Source organism: Cyprinus carpio, chromosome A11 (genome assembly GCF_018340385.1).
Source record: "Cyprinus carpio isolate SPL01 chromosome A11, ASM1834038v1, whole genome shotgun sequence".
NCBI classification, from domain to species: domain Eukaryota; kingdom Metazoa; phylum Chordata; class Actinopteri; order Cypriniformes; family Cyprinidae; genus Cyprinus; species Cyprinus carpio.
This window is the reverse complement of record NC_056582.1, coordinates 16,482,676-16,503,550: the sequence shown is the minus strand read 5'-3', so window position 1 is coordinate 16,503,550 and position 20,875 is coordinate 16,482,676. Positions and strand designations below refer to the sequence as shown.

Here is a 20,875-nt window from a genome sequence, read left to right as displayed (position 1 = left end):
CAACGTTTTCAGGGGTGCAGAAACCTTTGATGTACACTCGCTCAACAAAACCAATGGTGCGCTCTGCGGTAGAGGGTAAGGAAGAGAGCAAGAATGTTGAGAATAAAAGAGTTTGCTTTTACTGCCTAGACCCAAATCATCTTATTGTTGATTGTAAAGCCTGGAAGAATAGAAATGCTGCCTCTAAGCCTAAAAGTGTGGCTAATATTGTTCTTGAGCGAGAGTTTGGTGTTGAGAATTTTTCAGACAATTCTGCATTTACTCCCTTTGTATTTGAAGGGAGTGTGTCAGTTTCTCTGGATGGTACGAGGAATTCAATCTCTATTTTGAGGGATACGGGGTCAGCCCAATCGTTTATACTGGAAAGTGCATTACCATTTTCAGAGGTGACGTACACTGGAAACTGATGTGTTAGTTCGTGGAATCGAATTGAATTGTGTTAAAGTTCCTCTTCATACTGTGTTTTTGACCTCTGATCTGGTTTCAGGTCCGGTAAAAATAGGGGTACGTTCCAGATTGCCTGTAGAGGGCGTAAGTTTAATCTTGGGAAATGACCTGGCCGGTGCTAAAGTTTTTCCTCACCCAATTGTAGCGAAGACTCCGGTTTGTGATGCGGAGCTTGCCAGTCGATTCCCCTCAGTATTTTTCAGTATGTGCAGTCACTCGTGCACAGGCACGTAAAAATGAGGATGTGATTGATTTGTCTGACACTTTTCTTGCTTCTCCAGATTCTCCCTCTGAGTTAAGGTTATCTGTTGTTTCCAGTGTGGGTAATGCAGATGATGAGATTCCTGAGAAAGAATCTTCTTTGACAATGGGGAGAGAACAACTTGGTAGAGCCCAAAAGTCCGACCCTTCTCTAACGTGCTGTATTGAGGCCGTGAGAATAAAAGGGAAGGAGGTAGTGCTGATGGGGTACGGTATTTCTGGGACCAAGGCATCTTAATGCGTGAGTGGCTGTCTCGTAAAGCAAAAGAGGCTGGATTAAGTCCAGAGTATCAGATTGTATTACCTGTTGGTTATCGAAAGGCTGTGCTTAAACTTTCTCATGACCCACCCCCTGTCTGGTCATTTAGGCAGTACTAAAACATTCATGCGAGTGGCTAAATATTTTTATTGGCCTGGTTTAAGATCTGCTGTTTCAAACCATTGTCGTTCATGTCACGTTTGTCAACTCGCTGGTAAACCCAATCAAACAATTCGTCCGGCTCCTTTGCAGCCTATTCCAGTGATGGGAGAACCATTCGAGCGACTCATTCTAGACTGTGTTGGGCCCCTGCTGAAATCGAAAGCGGGTTTTCAGTATATCTTAACGTTAATGTGTGCGGCGACTCGTTTTCCAGAGGCAATACCATTGCGTAACATCAAAGCAAAAACCATTGTTAAAGAGTTGATTAAATTTTGTTCAACGTTTGGGTTACCTCGCGTGATCCAGACCGATCAGGGAACAAATTTTAAATCTAAAGTGTTTGAGCAAATGTTGAAAGGGGTTTCCGTTAATCATGTAGTGTCGAGTGCATATCATCCACAGTCGCAGGGGGCTCTAGAGAGATTTCACCAGATGCTCAAGTCAATGATGTGGGCGCACTGTGTAGAAGCTGGTAAAGACTGGGCTGATGATCTCCCTTTACTTTTATTTGCGATAAATGAAACCGTTCAAGAATCATTAGGGTTTAGTCCTGCGGAGCTCATTTTTGGACATACGGTTCGGGGACCTTTAAAGCTATTACGCGAGGAACTTGTTCTTGATAATACGCCGCTGGTTCTCGTATCAGAGTATGTTAGTTCTATTCGTGAACGGCTTCGTAGGGTTTGTGAGATGGCGAAGGTAAATTTGGCTGAGTCACAGAGTGAGATGAAGGAGCATTATGACCGCAAGAGTGTTGCTCGTTCTTTTCAGCCTGGTGATTCTGTTTTGCTGTTAATGTCAGTGCCAGGGTCTGCTCTACAACCAAGATTTTTCAGGTCCTTTTAGGGTGACGAAAAAGTTGAGTGATACGAATTATTTGATTTGCACGCCTGAACGGCGGAGGAAATTGCGGATGGTTCATGTTAACATGTTGAAGTCTTATATGCAAGACGAGTCTGCTCTTATTGTCAAGCCGAGTGCCGCTGTTGTGTCAGCGGGAGCAAATGAGGTTGAACAGGAGTTTTCTGTACCTTGTGGTTATTTGTCGAATTCTGTGATTTTGAAGGAGTTGGACTCTCACTTAAGTTATTTAGCTCCGAATCAAAGGAAGGATATCGTTGAGCTAATTGAAAGTCATCACTCACTCTTTGGTGACATTCCATCTCAGACTATAGTGCTTCAGCATGATATTGATGTCGGAAATGCGCAGCCCATAAAACAGCACCCCTTTCGGATTAATCCAAGGAAGCGTGAGTTAATGAAAGCTGAGGTCGAGTATTTACGTCAGAATAATTTTGCAAGTCCCAGTCAGAGTGCATGGAGTTCGCCTTGTTTGTTAGTTCCCAAGGCTGATTCATCGGTTCAGTTCTGCACTGACTATCGTAAAGTCAATGCAGTAACTAAACCTGACTCTTTCCCGCTTCCACGTATGGAAGACTGTATAGATCGAGTTGGTCCCGCAAAGTTTGTTACAAAATTAGATCTTCTTAAGGGGTACTGGCAAGTTCCTCTTACTCCTCGTGCCTCAGAGATTTCAGCGTTTGTAACCCCTGATGACTTTATGCAGTACTCCGTTATGGCGTTTGGAATGCGTAATGCGCCTTCAACATTTCAACGCTTAATGCGTATTGTACTAGATGGAGTTCAGAAGTGTGAGGCTTATCTGGACGATGTGGTAATATATTCTTCTAGTTGGGAAGAACATCTAATGTCTTTACGTGAAGTACTTTTACGCTTTTGTGGTGCATCTTGACTTTGAACCTAGCCAAATGTGAGTTCGCCAAGGCAACAGTGGTTTACTTGGGGAAAAGAGTGGGTCAAGGTCAGGTATGTCCGGTTGACGCGAAGATTGCATCTGTCATGAAGTTTCCAGTACCAGTGAATAAAAGAGAACTGCGTCGATTTTTGGGGATGGCCGGATACTACAGAGGGTTTTGTCGTAATTTTGCCAGTGTGGTATCACCATTAACCGATCTTCTTAGCACAGCTCGAGTTTTTCGTGTGGTCTCCTGCTTGTGAGCAGGCTTTTCAAGCAGCTAAGGATTTGCTGTGTAATGCTCCTGTTTTGGCAGCCCCAGAGTTTTGCACGCTCTTTCAAGTTGGAAGTGGATGCCTCTGCTACTGGAGCTGGTGCGGTTTTACTTCAAGAGAGTGAGTTCGAGGTTGATCACCCAGTTTGTTACTTCTCGAAAAAGTTCACGTTATGTCAACGCAGATATAGTACCATCGAAAAAGAGGCTCTTGCGTTGCTATTAGCGTTGCAACATTTCGAGGTGTATTTAGGTGGAAGTTCATTTCCAATTGTGGTGTATACCGACCACAACCCACTTGTGTTTTTTTTTGGCTCGGATGTCTAATTCGAATCAACGTTTAATGCGCTGGGCATTAATAATTCAAGAGTTTAATTTGGATATCCGACATAAAAACGGCTCGCAGAATATTTGTCGCGGATGCGCTGTCTCGAGTTTATGGTGCTGAAGTGTAAAAATAATTACAGTAGTGCAGTGTAGTAGATACAAACCTTCCTGTTAGCATCTTTCTGGTGGGGAGGTGTTACGTGGGAGTGTAGTAGGTTGTGTGGTTTATGGGGAAGATGTGTATTTGTGGTCTAGTTTTCCCTGGCGTGTTTTTCTTCCTCCCTCTTTTGTTACTCTCACTGCAATGACTCACAGGTGGAGCTGCTAACGAGTGCCCTGATTGGTGACTGGAGTGATTGGCGCTGTATTTAAGTCTCCTGAACCATGGATCTACGGCTCCCCCCGCTCTCTTGGCTTCCTTGACTGATAGACAGATGTGTTTTCTATGTAGTATGGTGCCCATAGTGTTTGTTAACTGTTTATGAGACCTTTGTTGTAAACCACTATCTTTTGCTATGTTATGACTCTTTTTGTTAAATCCTGATCCTTACCTAATTGGAGCATGGTAGGGAGGTGGGTGCCTTTTATCATTCGTTTTCTCCTGGTTATGATAATTAGGGAGGGAAGCTTTTGTACTTTTGTTTAGTTTCTTTTAATTCTAGGTTAGTATTTTAATAAGAGTTAGCTTTGTTTGTTATTTTTTGTTTTGGCTCCTTCCCCCTCCTGACGCTTATGTTGCTCCTTCATCTATTTTGTTTAATAAAATTCACTTTTTCACTTTAAAGATTGTTTTTGGTGTTTTCAAACCTTGGGGTCCTGTAGGCCCCCTCAGGTATAGAAAATTTTCATAAAATTTTGGTGAACTATTTCTTTAATAACTTTAAGAAAGTAAACTCACAGCACTTGCGGTGGCCCTCTTTGGTGCCTTTGGAAAGGGAATCAATATCATGCTGGGAAAACATCCTGGCATTGTGTGTGAGCTTTCTGCACTCTCCACACAGTGGCTGGCTGCAGGTGTTACAGTAATACATCGCCCCCAGCTTCCTGTGCACATATGTACATACAGTACACACACAGTCAGAGGGATTTCTGTTTCTGTTACTGTTACTGAACTAAGTAAATTGTTCAGGTACCTGCTTTGCATTCCACATCACAGTTAGCACACTGTACTACACTGTCTGTCAAATTATCCACCAGGAACTTGATCAAATGGTCCTCTGGGGGAAGTGCATTTGTCCCCTTCATGACTGAGGGGTATCTGCAAGAAACTTGCATTAATACTTAGTAGTTGGCTGAGTGTACTTCTAGCAAGTGGTTCCCTAACCTGTCCCCTGGAAGGCCCCGGCCTGCCTGCAATTTTGTAATGGTCCACTTATCTAAACACATATTCCTAATCCTATAGTAAGACAGAGGGCAGGGGGTCCTCCAGGACAGGTTTGGGAACCACTGACCTATAGTACATTTTTTACTTTTTCATTTTAACAATTTGACCATTTAATAAATCTTAACCAAATGTGTTCAGTGTGTTCTTGGACCCCACTGTATGACACAAATATGTGCATCCTGCCCCTGCGTCAATCTAAAGATTTATCTTGTTTTCAGTATAATCAGCTTTACAGTGCCAGTAATAGCATCAGAGTGATGAATTCCTAGATTACACTGCATGAGGGAGTGTGTGGTGCTGCAAAGTACAAAAGCTTCATTATCTGCAACTCTAAGTGGCAAAGCAAGATCCCACACTCACACTAAACTGAGAAAGATTACACCGCCACACTCGCATTACACACAAATAGCCTATCATATAATAAAATCTTAATGAATAAAAAAAAAAAAAGGTCTACATTTTGGAAAAGCACACTGCAGCATTTCTGTTGTTGTGTTAGGATGTGGTAATGAACTGCAGTGCTTTTACCCACTGAACCACACACTACTGGCACCATTACACTGCTCTTGTAAAGCCAGGCTACTTAGAAGCCACAAATGCAAGTTTGCAGTGGGCAACAATGGATAAATATAACAAGAAAAGCTTTGCTGCTGTATCATTAGTTACTCTGTGCTAAAAACGTGGCTAGAGTTACAAGAAGCTACACAACATATTGTTTTTTTTCTACAGTAGTTGGATCGGCAGACATTAATGAGACCTATATAGTGGAAAACGATTTAGAGAGTAACTTAAGTTTACACTTTTAGTGGTCAATAAATATAAATAAATATGATGCTGATCTCTACAGAACAGAATGCCAGATGGCTAAATACACTATCGTAAAAAAAAAAAAAAAAAAATTAACATTTCTATTCAAAAACGACAATATCAAGCAAAGAATAATATTAAACAAATATTAAGCAGCACTACTGTTATAAACATTGATAATAATGAAATGACTTCTTTAGCATCAAATCAGTGATTTAGAATGATTTCTGAAGGATCGTGTGACAGTAATGGCTGCTGAAAATTCAGCTTTGCGTCACAATTAAAAACTCAATAAAAAGTAAACTGTTTAAATTCAAAATTTTGATGTTCGATCAAATAAATGCAGCTTTGTTGAGCATAAGAGAGATTTTTTCTTCAAAAACATTAAATAACCTAACTGACCAAATATTTTTATACAATTTAATGATGTAAGATGAACAAAAAATGTAATAATTTTACACAATATTTACTCAAGGTTCACTATAAAACCTTTAAATTAAAGTGCTATCTAACTGACTGTTGATAGATTTTGGAACTGACTCAACTGATTATCCAAAATTTGATTATTTGTCCTGGTAAATATATCATCTATCACTAATTCGTTTCACTATAGTCTTTATTGTAAAGAAGCACATAAAAATAGCAGTTCTCTGAGTCACTTCTAAACAAGATTAAATAGGTCAGCACCAGATTGTGTTTAATTGCTATAAGCTGTGGGATCAATGCTCCATGCACCTTTCACAAGATGCTTGTTTTTAACAAATGACAATGCTGTGATGTGATCGGAGAGCCCACCATGTGGAGTGCTTGTTATGGTGCTAAAATCAGAACACTGGGGTCATTCTGCAGCTGTCCTAATGCCAACTGCCCTGTGCTGCTCTAAACAGGACCTGGAAGATTTATATCTATTTGTTGCATGTTGCATGAATTTGTGCTTTAATTTAATTCAACACTCTTTAAAATAAAACCTCCTTATTGGCATTGATCGATGGTTCCATAAAGAACCTATAACATTTAACAGTTCTAAGAACTGTTAACAAAAAAGTACTTTGGGAAACACAAAACAGCTCTCCTATTGCATCACTATGAAAACCCCCCTTTTATTTCTGGTGAAGACCAAGAAATGATTGATGAAAAAGATTAATTGAAAATGATGAAATGCATCAAACAATGAGAAGAACATATGTTAGTCATCAAAACCTTGGACAACTCTTCAAAACAGAAGGCTTGACAGTCATGTATACAAAACTGTAATGGGTGGGTCATATGAAGAAAGATTACAGGAATCCAGGTTTGGCATTAGATACGTTTTGGAATTAACCCAACATCTAGCTTGAAGAAAACTCGAATAAGTGGAGACCCAAATGTAAACATTATGGAAGAACTTGGCTTCAATTTGCTGTGGCTGGTTCTGATTGAACATTTCTGTCATGATTTCCATTTCCTCACCCCCAAAATCCTTGAGGTAAAGGTCCTTTTTTTAGTAGCTACATTGTCCTTATTTAACTTTTAGTAGCATTTAAAATGTTTTTTCCCTTTCCTACCACAACAAATGTACACATGGAACAAATATGGTGCTTTAATTAGTCAAGAATAATGCATGTACACTTTTTCTATTGGATTTTTTAGGTATAGGTTGCATTTACCTCCCTAGTGTGGTTTTTGTACTTATACCCACAGAGGGGGCAATTGATGCGATTGTCATTGGCCCTGCTACACAGACAACTGGCACAGATGATGTGGTGGCAGTCCAGAAGACATGGTTGGTGGTATTGTTCACGGCACAGGTGACAGACGAGAGGATGGAAGCTGGCATAGTCTAGTCTAGATTAAACAGGTCATCATAAGAGAAGATGATTCCTCCTTCTATCTGGAAGAACGGCAAATACCTGACATAATTTGAATTATTCATTCAATTTATTTGAAAAAAATATGGTAATAAAATAAACTAAATAGAAATTATATGTACAAATACATACATACATACATACACACACATATATATTCACAAAAAATATACTCACTCTCTCTCTCTTAAATATTGGAAATATATTACAAATAATATAATTTCAAAGATTTACAATCAATTGGCTACCTGAAAAAAAAGTGATCTCAATTACATGTAAAATGCGATTTTGTATATATGATTAATTTAGCTTTATCTAATTTTTACTTAAAAAACATAATTAGACAAGATATGATGAGGTAGACTGAAATGGTTATTGTGATGATCCAGTGATTGTACGAATCAATCTCCGCATAACGGATTCTATCGATTACGTCTGAAATAGATTATAACGGAAAGCTTTCAATGCGCACGCGCGCCCTCCACTCTCCCTTTCTGCCAAACTGTCGGCCATGGCTCCGATTGTGAGTACGAGCAAGTTCCTGAAAAACGATAAAATACAACGTGTCACGTCTCTCTAGGCGCGGAGAAACCAGTGTAGATTAAAGCCGAACTATGGAGCCTTTGATTAATTGGGTTAACGAAATAATATGTGCATCAGTGTTGTTTCTAAAAGCGTTTGTTTACTCGAGGCCTGCTCGTGAGCAACCACGTTGTAGCAACCACCAGTTTAGCTGGTTAGCATTTCTCATAGAGTCGACGCAGAATAACTAGTAAAACGCTGCGTGTTTTGCGATCATGGTTTACAGACAGAAAATATAGACAAATCATTTTTGGTATTTTGTTTTTAAATCAATGTTGCTACCAAAGAATAGAAACCACGAGGCTAAAAACGACATGGCTGTGTTTTAGATTGAATCTCACATTTTCCTAAACGTTTTTAAATGTATTTCGTTATTGCCTTTGAATATGTATAATAGTAGGTCGTTGTCACGTATAATGTCAGATTACAGATTTGCGAGAGCTGGTTTTGATGAATGATTGGAGAAACGTATTATTAGTGCAGATGTATTTTCATTCATTTAGATGTTACAATTCTTTTAATGTACACACTTTTCGTCTTTGGTTTCATCCATATGTATCTCTTTTGTGTCTTACAGAAAAAGCAGGTGACCAAGGGTGGGAAAAAGAAAAAGCAGGTCCTGAAGTTCACCCTGGACTGCACCCATCCTGTGGAGGATGGCATCATGGATGCTGCTAACTTTGTAAGTATAAACTGATCATCTGATGCAGAGTGCACACAACACTGGACATCTCCAATCAGATTACCTGACCGGAAAAGCCAATTTTGGGTGTTTTCCCAAAACTGTATACATGCAAAACTGTATGTTGTGCTTGCTTCAATATGTGAGTCTAATGGTTTTCTGCAGACTTGTATGCAACTTTCTTATTACAAAAAATACAGAGTACAAATCACAGTTTCTTTTTTTCCCCCCTGCATTTTTTTCTGGGAAACTGCAGCTTTGCAGTTATATTTCTATATGATCTTATGGGCATGTCTGTGTGTCTCTGTGCAGGAACAGTTCCTTCAGGAGCGCATCAAAGTAAATGGAAAATCTGGCAACTTGGGTGGTGGCGTGGTCTCCATTGAAAGGAGCAAAAGCAAAATCACAGTGACATCTGAGGTCCCCTTCTCTAAGAGGTAAGTCTGAGAGTACAGATCCAAATGCTTATCAAGGGCTAGTTCAGTTAAAATTAAAATGTGATATAAAAGTAGTCATTAAGATAATGGAACTGCGAAATTTAGCACGTTACCAATCAGCAAAGCAAAACATTGTGCACTTTATACGGTTTATTGCCATTATCATTTTCCAGTGCAGTTTATTTTGAGATCTTATTTTTTCTCGCAGATTTTTCAGTGAACAATATTTTGTTTGCTCTATAAATCAGTCCATGTCCATTCACACCATCAGAACATTGGCGATTCATATGTGTGCGTGCCCTTTGCAGTGTTTCCAAGACCTGTGCATGTCTTCATTGTGGCTAACAGCCCACATGTTTTGCATATTGAAAGTCTGCAGTATTGTACTGCCAGTTAAGTCTATGGAATTTAGATTCATCCTTAACTTCTTTAACGATAAACTGAAGCGTGCTTGCGACCAGATGTTTATTTTTGTTTAGGTACTGTCAAAATTGTTTTTGATTTTCTATTATATATTGAGTAAAATCTTTAATTTATTTTTTTCGCTGAATTCCTTCTGCTTACTGAACCAGACTGTAGTATTAAAGTTTTACTCCACCCCGAAATTTTGTCATTAATCACTTACCCCCATGTCGCTCCAAAGCTGTAAAAGCTTCATTCGTCTTCAGAACACAATTTAGATATTTTGTATGAAAACCGGGAGGCTTGTGACTCATTGACTGCCAAGTAAATTGCAATGTCAAGGAGCAGAAAAATATGAAAGACATCGTCAGAATAGTTCATCTGCCATCAGTGGTTCAACCGTAGCGTTATGAAGCGAAGAGAATACTTTCTCTACGAAAACAAAAATAACGACTTTATTCAACAATTCGTCTCCTCTGTGTCTCTCCGCATCACCATAGCATCATTTTGGAGAACATCCACTGAACGCAAACTGCGTACGCTATTCTTTGTCAGCCATGACCGCCATGCCATACAAGGATGTGTATTTACGCTTTGATTTGAACGAAAACAGCGCATCCGTGCAGCGCGGCTGACACAGAAGAATGTACGCTGTTTGCGTTCAGTGGATGTTCTGCAACCCATCCTGTGGCTTTCAGTTTCATGTCAGCGTTATTGTTGTTAATGTGTTAGACATAGCAAATCATTTTGAGAGTTGATGTGGTGTTTGTTTGGCCTATAAATGTTTTTGAATTCATCTACTGAAGATGTGACTTAATTGTTGAAAAGGTGGGATTATTACACATTACTGTGGTTATTTGTGTAATGACTTGCTCCACATTTTTGATGTGACGTTTTATGCAAGACTTTTAAGAGGCATTACCTATTCAAGTAGCCATTCCTGGTTGTGTAATATTGCATAAACTCTATTCAGAAAGAGTTGTGGCATGTTATCTACATCTTGTCCTTGTAGAATATTTGTCTGAGAAGCAAAATTGATGAGAAGGGCCTCAGAAGCTGTTAGGAGAACCACTACCAGTAATTTTACCTTATAATTGGAGCCTTTATATGCCCTTGAATTAAGATATGTTTGATAACTATAGTGATTGTTACACAAAGCAGAATTTAAGGGTCTTTTGTTTTACCCAGTTATCCAAATAGTGTGAATACAAAGCAGTTACTTATAAAACCCATCTATATTTTTAGTGGGTTTTAGTACTACAAAATGTAAACATTTTAAATGAAGCCTTCCAATACCATTTCATAGCTTGGCAGTATTCCCTGTATTTGCACCCACTAATCTCAGATATGGTTGCAATGTTAATGACCGCATTACCATCTCATTTTAAACTCTGTGTCATGTCAATTGCAACAATATGTTATGAGGCAAACTTAAGTGTTTGTTGTTTTCAGGTACCTGAAGTATCTTACCAAGAAGTACCTCAAGAAGAACAACCTGCGTGACTGGCTGCGTGTAGTAGCGAACACCAAGGAGAGCTATGAACTGCGCTACTTCCAGATCAACCAGGATGAGGAGGAGGAAGATGAAGATTAAATCCATGCCACTCTTTTGTAAATTCAATAAAATTACAAAAGAAATCAGTTTCTTTGTTTCTAGTGTGTTCATTTCAGTATGTTCGAAACATTGTCTTTTGCTGTGAGGGAAAGAGAAAGAAATCCATTTGATTCATAATTGTGCAATTTCTTTCTATTTTTAGAGCAACTAAAACATAAAGGACTCATCTATCACCGGTCAGACAGGACCAATAATTTCCATAGCAACAAAGTTTGTGCATTTACAAGGTTCCGGGAGTTCATTTAATTGGTGATATGCTGCTGGAGCATCTAAAACCAGCCTTAAATGGTTGCTGGATTTAGCTGGTCTCCTAGTGCTCAACTGTTTGGGCCAGCTGAATGTCTCCAGAACTAGACCGGTAGACCAGAAAACCTGCTTTGGTTGGTTTATGAATACTGGATCTTATTTTAAGTGTCTTTGTCTGGTTTGATCATGTAGAGCGTCTAGCTGTCATGTCCTTGGTAACGACTCGTGATCCGCAGGTTGACCTGAAGCAGGTTCAGAGAAAGAATTGGATTTTTTTTTGTTGATTAATCTACAGCAGAAACGTTTCCAGCACCATACCCAATTTCTAAAGGAAAATATATTTTGTTTAAATAACAGAAACCTCATTTGTAACGCTTTAGTTCACCCAGAATGCCTGTCACCATTTATTTTCAGCATACTGTACCATGAAACATCTTAAATATAGCCTCTTACTTTATTTAAATGGTATTTCACACAGGGTTCCCACGGGTGCTTGAAATCCTTGAAAGTTTTTGAATCTGAAATATAAATTTCAAGGCCCTGGAAAGTTTTTTTTTTTTTTTTTTTTTTTTTTTTTTTTTTTTTTTTAAATACAGGTCCTTGAAAGTGCTAGAATTTATTTTGTACAAGACGTTTATTTATTATTCCATCTTGTTCGCTAATGTGTTATTTCGCCTATGCGAAATAACACATCGTGGCCTTCGTGGCCTATGCTTCGTGGCCTATGCTTACTAGATTGCTTGATTTACGTTAGTTACGCGCATTTACGCGTTACGTTAAGTGTTTGTGTTGTACGCTGCCATGACGTTCACGCGCGCACAAAACTACAACGATAGTACCTCAACGTTTCACAGACAGACTGGGAAATTAAAGTTGAACTGCTTTGCTTGTTAAGATAATGTAAACCCTAAGCGGCAACCTCCCGGTCTCTCGTGAAGCCAACAAGGAAGTGATTAAAACTGCAATTCATCGACAGGCCGCTAGAGGCTGGCTGCAAAAGGGAGTCAATCCCATAGACTCCACGTTAAAATGACCAACTGTACAGCAAAAAAAAAAAAACCTTTTACAGCCTGGTTCAAAAAATTATTTTGGTCTATATAGCTAATTTTGCCCTTCATGACAACTGTGATGGGGGTGATTTTTTTTTATAACATCCATTTAAGTTATATTAAGCCTTAAAGTTCAGCATAATTAAGGGTGTGGCCACTTGAGTGACAGGTGGATTGCCGCTGCTGACACTGCCGTCGGGCTAGGTGGGCGTGGCTTCATTAACCAGCTCCCGCCTTTTTGCCCATTTTCGATTATCTGGGGGAGAATAGATGGCAACGGCCTGCTCTGCACACTTTAAGCTTCAAAAACGCTCTTCAGGAGTCCATGGGTGACGTCACGGATACTATGTACATGTTTTTATCCACCTTTTCTTGTCGTAAAAATGGGCGTGGCTATTTGTAAATTCTATGGGTCTGGCTTCCGGTCTCATCTGCGTCCACTCTGTCCAGCTATTTTTTATTTGAACAAAACAGTTCGTTTTGCTGCTTGATACTGAAATTTGGTGCGTCTTATCATATTATTTTAATGCATTATCTTGGTTTGTAGTGCAAACAGTTTTACCATTTACTGTTCATTGTTATTTTCCTCGTTATTTACCTATGGCGGATAATGAACCGTAAGTCTCACCCATAGTGGATACAGTCTATGATAAAAACATGGACGTAGTGTCCTTGACATCACCCATAGACTCCTGAAGAGCATTTTGAAGAGGTTGCTGCTCGGTTTTTATACAGTCTATGCTGCTGACACTGCCATCGAGCTAGGGTGGGCGTGGCTTCACCAACCAGCTCCCACCTTTTTGCCCATTTTCGATTACGCGGGAGTGACGTGCGCGCTGCCAAGATGGCAACGGCTCGCTCCACCCACATACCCCTTCCCTTGCTGCTTCCCATACCCCTTCCCTGGCCAAGACCGCTTCCCATGCTGCTCCCCTTGCCAAGACCGCTCCCCATACCGCTTCCCTGGCCAAGACCGCTCCCCTGGCTGCTTCCCATACCCCTTCCCTGGCCGCTTCCTATACCCCCTCCCTGGCCAAGACCGCTCCGCTGGCTGCTTCCCATACCCCTTCCCTTGCTGCTTCCCATACCGCTTCCCTGACCAAGACCGCTTCCCATACCCCTTCCCTGGACAAGACCGCACCCCTGGCTGCTTCCCATACCCCTTCCCTTGCTGCTTCCCATACCGCTTGCCTGGCCAAGACCGCTCCCCTGGCTGCTTCCCATACCCCTTCCCTTGCTGCTTCCCATACCGCTTCCCTGGCCAAGACCGCTTCTTATACCGCTTCCCTGGCCAAGACCACTTCCCATACCCCTTCCCTGGCCAAAACCGCTCCCCTGGCTGCTTCCCATACCCCTTCCCTTGCTGCTTCCCATACCGCTTCCCTGGCCAAGACCGGTCCCCCTGGCTGCTTCCCATACCCTTCCCTTGTTGCTTCCCATACCGCTTCCCTGGCAAAGACCACTTCCCATACCCCTTCCCTGGCCAAGACCACTTCCCATACCCCTTCCCTGGCCAAGACCGGTCCCCCTGGCTGCTTCCCATACTCTTCCCTTGCTGCTTCCCATACCGCTTCCCTGGCCAAGACCGCTTCCCATACCACTTCCCAGGCCACTTCTCATACTGCTTCCCTGGCCAAGACCGCTCCCCAGACCACTCCCCATGCCGCTTCCCTGGCCAAGACCGCTCCCCAGACCACTCCCCATGCCGCTTCCCTGGCCAAGACCGCTCCCCTGGCAACTTGCCTGACCTCTTCCCTGACCACGTGGTTCACTGCATGCAAAGCCACCGGTGGTTGGGCAACATTTCTGTGTGGTAGGACACTGGCCATCATGTAAACAGCTTTCAGCACACAGTGGAATCATCTCCGGTATAGGACATTGACCCGGCTTCACTGCGTGAACACAGACAGCTTTAGTTTGTGCATATAGACAGAATGCCTCTTCAATACACAACACGAAACTCAAAGCATGAATAGAAAGTTTTACCTACAGAGTGAATTTTATTCCAAGTCATTGGTTCTCATTTCCAGTCCTGGGGACCCCCTGCTCTGCACATTTTGCACGTCTCCCTTATTTAACACCTGATTGAGATCAACTCGTTGGTTCAGTACATGGATCTCTCTCTCCTAATAAGCTGATGATCTCAATCAAGCGTGTTAAATAAGGGAGACATGCAAAATGTGCAGAGCAGGGGGTCCCCAGGACTGGAATTGAGTACCACTGTTCAAAGTATTCCTCTTTTTGTAAAGCCATCCTGTGCTTAAAACTATCCTAAGGGATGAATTCAAACCTACTTTAGATGAGAACAACAAAAGGCAAAGTCTTTGCTTAAAATTCACATTGACTTCAATGGGTTACTAGTGTGTGTGTGTGTGTGTGTGTGTGTGTGTTTTTTGGACCCTTAGCATCCATCATTAACTGAAACTCACTGAAAATAGGCAGCACGCAAACAGGCCCACAGTCAAAATCGACAGCATTTGTGTCCTCCAGGGCAGTCTTTATCAGAAGAACATCCTCGATGTTCCATGGCACGGCACGGCACAACCGTCAGCCTCGCTGGACATAAACCATCCACTAGAGAATTCAAGAGGATCATTAGGGGAGGCCAGGGAGTGCGGTTTCAACATTTGTAAATCAGGGGTTTCACAATGTGTCTCAAACCTAAATACAAATTTTACATATTTGTCCACTTCAATTCAAAAGGGTTTTAAAACCCACTCATTCATAAACTATTACATTCAAAGACTGAGAGTCACTTATTTCTGCATTTCTTTAGGCTGTGTAATGAAATAAACAGATCTTCTTACCTGTGGTTCGTCTTTGAATGGCGTGAGTTATGCACAAAACTAAAATGAATACATGTTGCTGCAATCTCAACCTCTGTAAAATGGGGTTTTAAAGATCCAATGAGAACAGGTCAATTCCAACCCTGATCAAACTCACCTGCTTGTAGCTTTCTAGTAATCTGAAATGCCTTGATTAGCTTGTTTAGATGTGTTTGATTGGGATTGGATGAGCTGAATGCTGCGCCATGTCATAATAATTATGCTAGCCTAATTACGAGAGGATTGTGCATTTCTATGGCGACACTATCAACTGTAAAATGAATCTGTAGTGGTCAGGTGGTACAGTGATCATGTTGTGGTAACAATAGGTGTGTTTCGACTTCATACAGCGCTGCGCAGACTGAAGCAGTGCATGCCGGTTCTTCTAATTCTTCTTCTTGTTTTTAATTAACCATAACAAAATATACATCAGTAATGTACAAGAGTGTGTCAACCATTTATTCAGTAATCAACAACTGTATATTAGTAGAAAATTTTGCAAATCTTGTTTACTTTTTTATTAACAATGTTCTCCAAACTGGTGCAGTAAGTCGTTAAGTCTACTGAAGAATATTTAAATTTGGCTTGGACCCTGACTTTCTTCCTATGTATGAGACATTTCACCAAAATAATAAAAAGATGTACATGAAAAGTAAAATTATTATTACATTCATTTGCATAATACATACATACCAAAATTATTTAACTTGAATGTAATATGTTTTCCTTCTAATTACATTTTCCAACTCCCCCCTTTTCCATTTAACAAAATCCCTGGAATAATCAATATCCAAATTAAATGTCTCACACTTTTAGCTGCATATACTGTATGTCAAGAAGATTAAATAACAGTGAAAACTGCTTTTTCTTCAGTGGGACACATGCCACACAAGTTTGGAACTAACTGAGGGTGTGTAAATGACTATTTATTTATTTATTTTTTAAGTTAACTCGCCCTTTAAAACAGCTCTAATCCAAGTCGTCAAAGATGTACGTTCAGCCACGACCTCGGATATATAATTTGTCCGACCTAAATTTGTAAAAAAAAAAAAAAAAAAAAAAAAGATTTCCTGCTTTTATTATGCGCTTCCCTCTGACAGAAAGGGACTGTGAGGGAACTTTCTCCCTGTATAACCTCACATTCCTCGAACTTCAGCGGGAAAAGGGCAATGCCACCGCGAGACCGCCGCTACTCTCACTACTAGTTAAGCCGGTGACCAGGCGAAGAGCACTAACTAGTTGTGTCGGGAAACTATGGGATGGATTGCCATGGCAACCGACCAGACGTCACAATCTGGGCATTTGTGTTCCATTTTTGTCTCTTTCTTATTTTCAGACTGGAGGATTTGGATAGAGAAGAGGGAGAAAGGTTTTTTTCTTTTTTTCTTTTTTTTTAAACAGGGCAGCCATCTTTTATTTTATTGAGAGCATATTAAAAGAAAATTAGCCTCACCTTCAGTGGACGTCTCCTCTGAAGCTGAAAATCTGGGCATTCAGAGGGTTAAGTTTCTGGACTTTATTCCTGCATCTCGAATGTGATTTTCTTATTATGCGGTAAAGATGCCCGGATCGCTAAGCAATGAAGATGAGGGGCAAGACGATATGGATTTTGAGGACGACGTGCCAGGTGAGGGGGTAAAGAGTCACAGGGGAGGGAGAGTTCTGCCCTTCACAACTGCGCTGCTACGCCTAGTTGAATGCGGAGGAAAAGGGGCTTGACGCGCGTGCGATTTATTATAGTCTCAGTAGATTCTGTTCTCACACCGGACACTGTTCGTCCAAAAATAACGGCGCACTATCCGACTGTATTTGAGTCACTAAAGCGCGACTAAAGAGCAGACCATCTGTCTGCGATTCTCTTTGAGATAAAATCGTTCTCTGTTCATATTCCATCATCCGGTTGTTTGTTTTTACAGGCCATTTTTCTTTGCATATAAATGAGTTATGCATGCACCCACTGTCTTTTTTTTTCTTCTTTTTTTCCAGTCGGCTGCTCTGATATTGCACCCACTGTGCACAATGATTTCTAAACTTGATGGACTGTTTTAATATAAAGTCTCGTGCATGGCAATGCTGCAGTCTCTTTGTAAAAATAGTATGTAAGACAGAGCTGTGGGGATTTATGCATGGCTTAAAACTGATCTTAACAAATAATCCGTTTCCCAAAAAGATGTTATGGCATTTCTCTGAGGGATATTAAAGAGCTGATAGTGATAGTGCTACTCTGTGGTCACAGTGTCTTGTAAAAGTAGTGTATGTGCTTGACAGAGCCACGTGTGACAGGAAAACATCAGCTACAATGATCCACTGCCTCTGTGGTCTGTTTGAGGGGCACACACTTTAGCCAAGACAGCCTCTTAGTTTCTAAAAAAAAAAAAAAAAAAAGGTTTGTTAAACTTACAGTAAAAACCGTCTGTCAGAACTTCACTATAAAAATTACAGTCATGATTTTATAGGTCATTAAATTGTAAAATGTTAATATACAAATATACTTAAAATGTAATTTTATTTATTTATTTTGTGTGTGTGATTGTACCGTAGATTAGCAGGTTTACAGTTTTAAAATTTGTATTCTGTTACAGTATTTTTTTTTTTTTTATGTGTTGGCTAAAAGAGGGGCCTTTGTGGTATTTTAAATGAATGTATGAAACTTATTTTGTGCAACAGCTGCTTTACAGAAAATAGTTGATAAAAAGTGACGCTTAATGTTGATGCTGGATATATCTTTCTCAGGTAATATGAACACAATTATTATGCTTAATTGCTTTTGGTGACTACTGTATCCTTATGATTTCAATCTGTTTATGCTTCCTGTGTTGGTGAAGGGGCGTGCATCTAATTTCCCCTTAAAGACTTTTTTTTTTTAAATTTTTTATTTTTTTTTTTTTTTTTATATGACAGATTAATTTCAAAAGCCATTGGCTGTGAGAGCAGGGTTCTCAGTGGTGTAATGGAGAAGCTGTGTAGTTAAGACTTTGTTCTGCCTGCATGCCTTTTATGCATTCATGGCCCACAATTCAATAAAATCAATACATTTATAGTTTCTCGCTGGTCTAGGCTGCCTCTGAATTAGTCGTGAATTAATCACGTGACCGACCTGAGCACGAGTATCTCATTTGCACCCCAATTGCATATTTACCTTCTTTTCTTTTTTTTTAAGAAGCAGTTACGTGGTTGAGATGAACGCTGCTGAGGGCTGCAAATGGTTTGAAATAATGTGCAATATGCAGAAGAATTAATAATTGAGAAATAATTCATGAGCCAGTGTGCTCTTTCCGTGTAGACAGTAAGCCCCCGCATGTGCTAAAAATGAGAAATCTATGCAGTGCAGGACTGGCCAGGATTTTGGGTTGCTGTTTAGTCCCGTTCACTGATTGCTTTCATTGCAGACCAGAACACCTTCGCTGATTCCTTTAATGAAATTATAATGAGGTGGTTGATGAATGTTTTGGTGAGATTAATAAATATAAATGTAGCCTATTTTTTTATATGTGAAATGAGCTATTCAGTTTTTTAATTGCGAACCACCTTGTAATAATTTCCATACAATCAATCCAGCTAATCTCTAGCTTCTCTGCTAAGAACGATAAAGCATATTTTTTATTAATTATTGTGAATCTAACATGCATAAGTAAAGTAATAGAATGTATATTGAAAATGCAGTTTGTATTGTAGGCCAGCGAAGTGAGATTTGCAATCAGGACTGTAAACTGTCGGATCCAAACACTGCAGAACACATGACTGCTCCCCCAGCCAGGAGCAATGAAGTGAGCATGCTCTAACCGCAGATATAAACAGACAAACATATGATTTATAAAAAATGCTAAGAGAATGAAACATGGTAAAGGATTCACTGGCGAGCTCAATAATTGCATGGTTTTTAATGTTATTTCACCTCCATCAGATCTGGTTAATGGATGTGCATCGCTTCTGTTAAAATATACACATTTTAATCAGTTAGTTTTAAATTGTTGCAACCTGAGTCCACATTCCTTGTGTGCCACATCAGGAACAAAGGATGGAGCGGTTCCAGAAAGACTCCAGATTGATTTTCTCCAGAGTTCCAAATATTTGCAATCTCAAAATTCATAGCAGATTCAGTGGATAGCTTACCCACAAATTAAATACTTTTATTTACTCAATCTCACGTAGTTCGAAACCTGTGCAACTTTATCTATCAGTGGATCACACAAAAAAAAAAAAAAAGATATTTTGAAAAATGTCTCCGACTTTTTTGCCCATGGAATGAAAATGTTGTTTTGGACCTCATTGACTTGAACTATATTGACAAAAGTCTTCAAAATATTTTTCTAAATTTTGTGTTTGCAGAAGACAGTAAGCTATTCAGGTTCTGAACGACGTGAGGGTGAGTAAATAATGACAGAATCTTTTGAGGTGGGCTATTCTGAAAAAAATAATAATAATAATAATAAAATAAATTGTCGTTGTCATAAAGAAAAATTTTTATATGTTATGTCCTGTTCTTCTTAGTGCTGTTTCATTTGTCCGTCATACCCCAACAATGCTTGGGAGAGTTTCTGTTTCTGTTGATCCTCATTAGGATGCATTAGGGTGAAGCTGATCCAAAGTCATTTGAGTGCTTTTTGGCCCCTCCTTTATTTCCTCCATTCGAAGTCTGGTTTTCTTTTACATAGTCATAATCTTTGAAATTTAATGATTATCATGAGGACTGTTTGGTGGGGGCTATTTTTGGAAGCTGCATTGTGAAAGCTGACACCCCTTTCTCTTTGCTAGAGTTTGTGCATCTGTGTAAATCATTGTTGCATCACACACTTATGTCTATGTGTCATCAGTCTCTGCATCAGACTCCACAGTGTGTGTCATATTTTGCAAATTTTACCAACAAATTTCTGCAGTGTAGAATATGCATGCTTGAATAAAATAATTATAGCATCTAAACTCAATTGCAGTGGCTTTGTTCTTGTTTTATAGGTTATTAGGACATTAATTTTAGACTACTTTGCTTGTGTACTTGCAATTTTTGCCACTATATCGCTTTGCAAAGCAGAGCAAAGGTTTGTGAATGAGCCTTGGGACATAGAGAATGGATATAGTCTTCAGAAAGTAAAGATACGGCCTATAAAACTTGAAGGTCTCAATGAGGGGGAGTTCCAACCATGCTGTCTCATCACAGTAACGGTGGGGGCACTATTAACATACACAGTCTGTCAGAGAGCTAATGCGTTTTCCTGTAAACGTTCCTCTTCCTAACAGCAAGACTGGCCGTGAATCCCATCTCTAATGGAGTGCGGCACTGACCCAGCCCTTGTTGCAAGGTCAAAGTTACCCCAATGTCCATACTTAGCTGACACACAAATGTGTGGCTGCAGTCGTGACATTTTCAGGCCTGCTACCAGCAGCGAATGGCAGCAGCACAGCTTTTAAACACCTGGCGGTTCCTAGCCGAGGCTCTGTTTACTTGGGAACATGGCACAAAACGTGACTGTCTGGGATACAAAAATACAGTTTTGGGGAAATCAGGCTGCAGATTA

General features: G+C 40.1%; 3 protein-coding genes across 6 annotated transcripts in view; 2 read left to right on the top strand and 1 right to left on the bottom strand.

Annotated features, from left to right (window-relative positions):
• The first annotated feature begins 7,909 nt into the window (after nucleotides 1-7,909).
• LOC109061570 (60S ribosomal protein L22) lies at nucleotides 7,910-11,268 on the top strand. The gene is made up of 4 exons (XM_019078670.2): nucleotides 7,910-8,047; nucleotides 8,684-8,788; nucleotides 9,101-9,225; nucleotides 11,080-11,268. Exons 1-4 carry the CDS (start codon nucleotides 8,036-8,038, stop codon nucleotides 11,219-11,221), a joined length of 384 nt encoding a protein of 127 aa, XP_018934215.1. The 5' UTR covers nucleotides 7,910-8,035; the 3' UTR covers nucleotides 11,222-11,268.
• Nucleotides 11,269-12,695: 1,427 nt separating this feature from the next.
• On the bottom strand, nucleotides 12,696-14,593 carry LOC122146558 (fibroin heavy chain-like). Its single transcript, XM_042765787.1, has 2 exons — nucleotides 14,585-14,593; nucleotides 12,696-14,523 (listed from the first exon to the last, which is right to left on the bottom strand). The coding sequence occupies exons 1-2, from the start codon at nucleotides 14,591-14,593 to the stop codon at nucleotides 13,216-13,218; spliced, it is 1,317 nt and encodes a 438-aa protein (XP_042621721.1). The 3' UTR covers nucleotides 12,696-13,215.
• Nucleotides 14,594-16,489: 1,896 nt separating this feature from the next.
• LOC109087256 (chromodomain-helicase-DNA-binding protein 5-like) overlaps nucleotides 16,490-20,875 on the top strand; it is a 32,887-nt gene continuing 28,501 nt past the window's right edge. For 2 of the 4 annotated variants that reach the window (XM_042766521.1, XM_042766520.1), the window contains exon 1: nucleotides 16,490-16,989. In XM_042766521.1, the coding sequence (XP_042622455.1) occupies nucleotides 16,923-16,989 (67 nt within the window). In that variant the 5' untranslated portion in view covers nucleotides 16,490-16,922. The remainder of the gene's footprint in view (nucleotides 16,990-20,875) is intronic. The other 2 variants (XM_042766523.1, XM_042766519.1) reach the window with 2 other exon arrangements.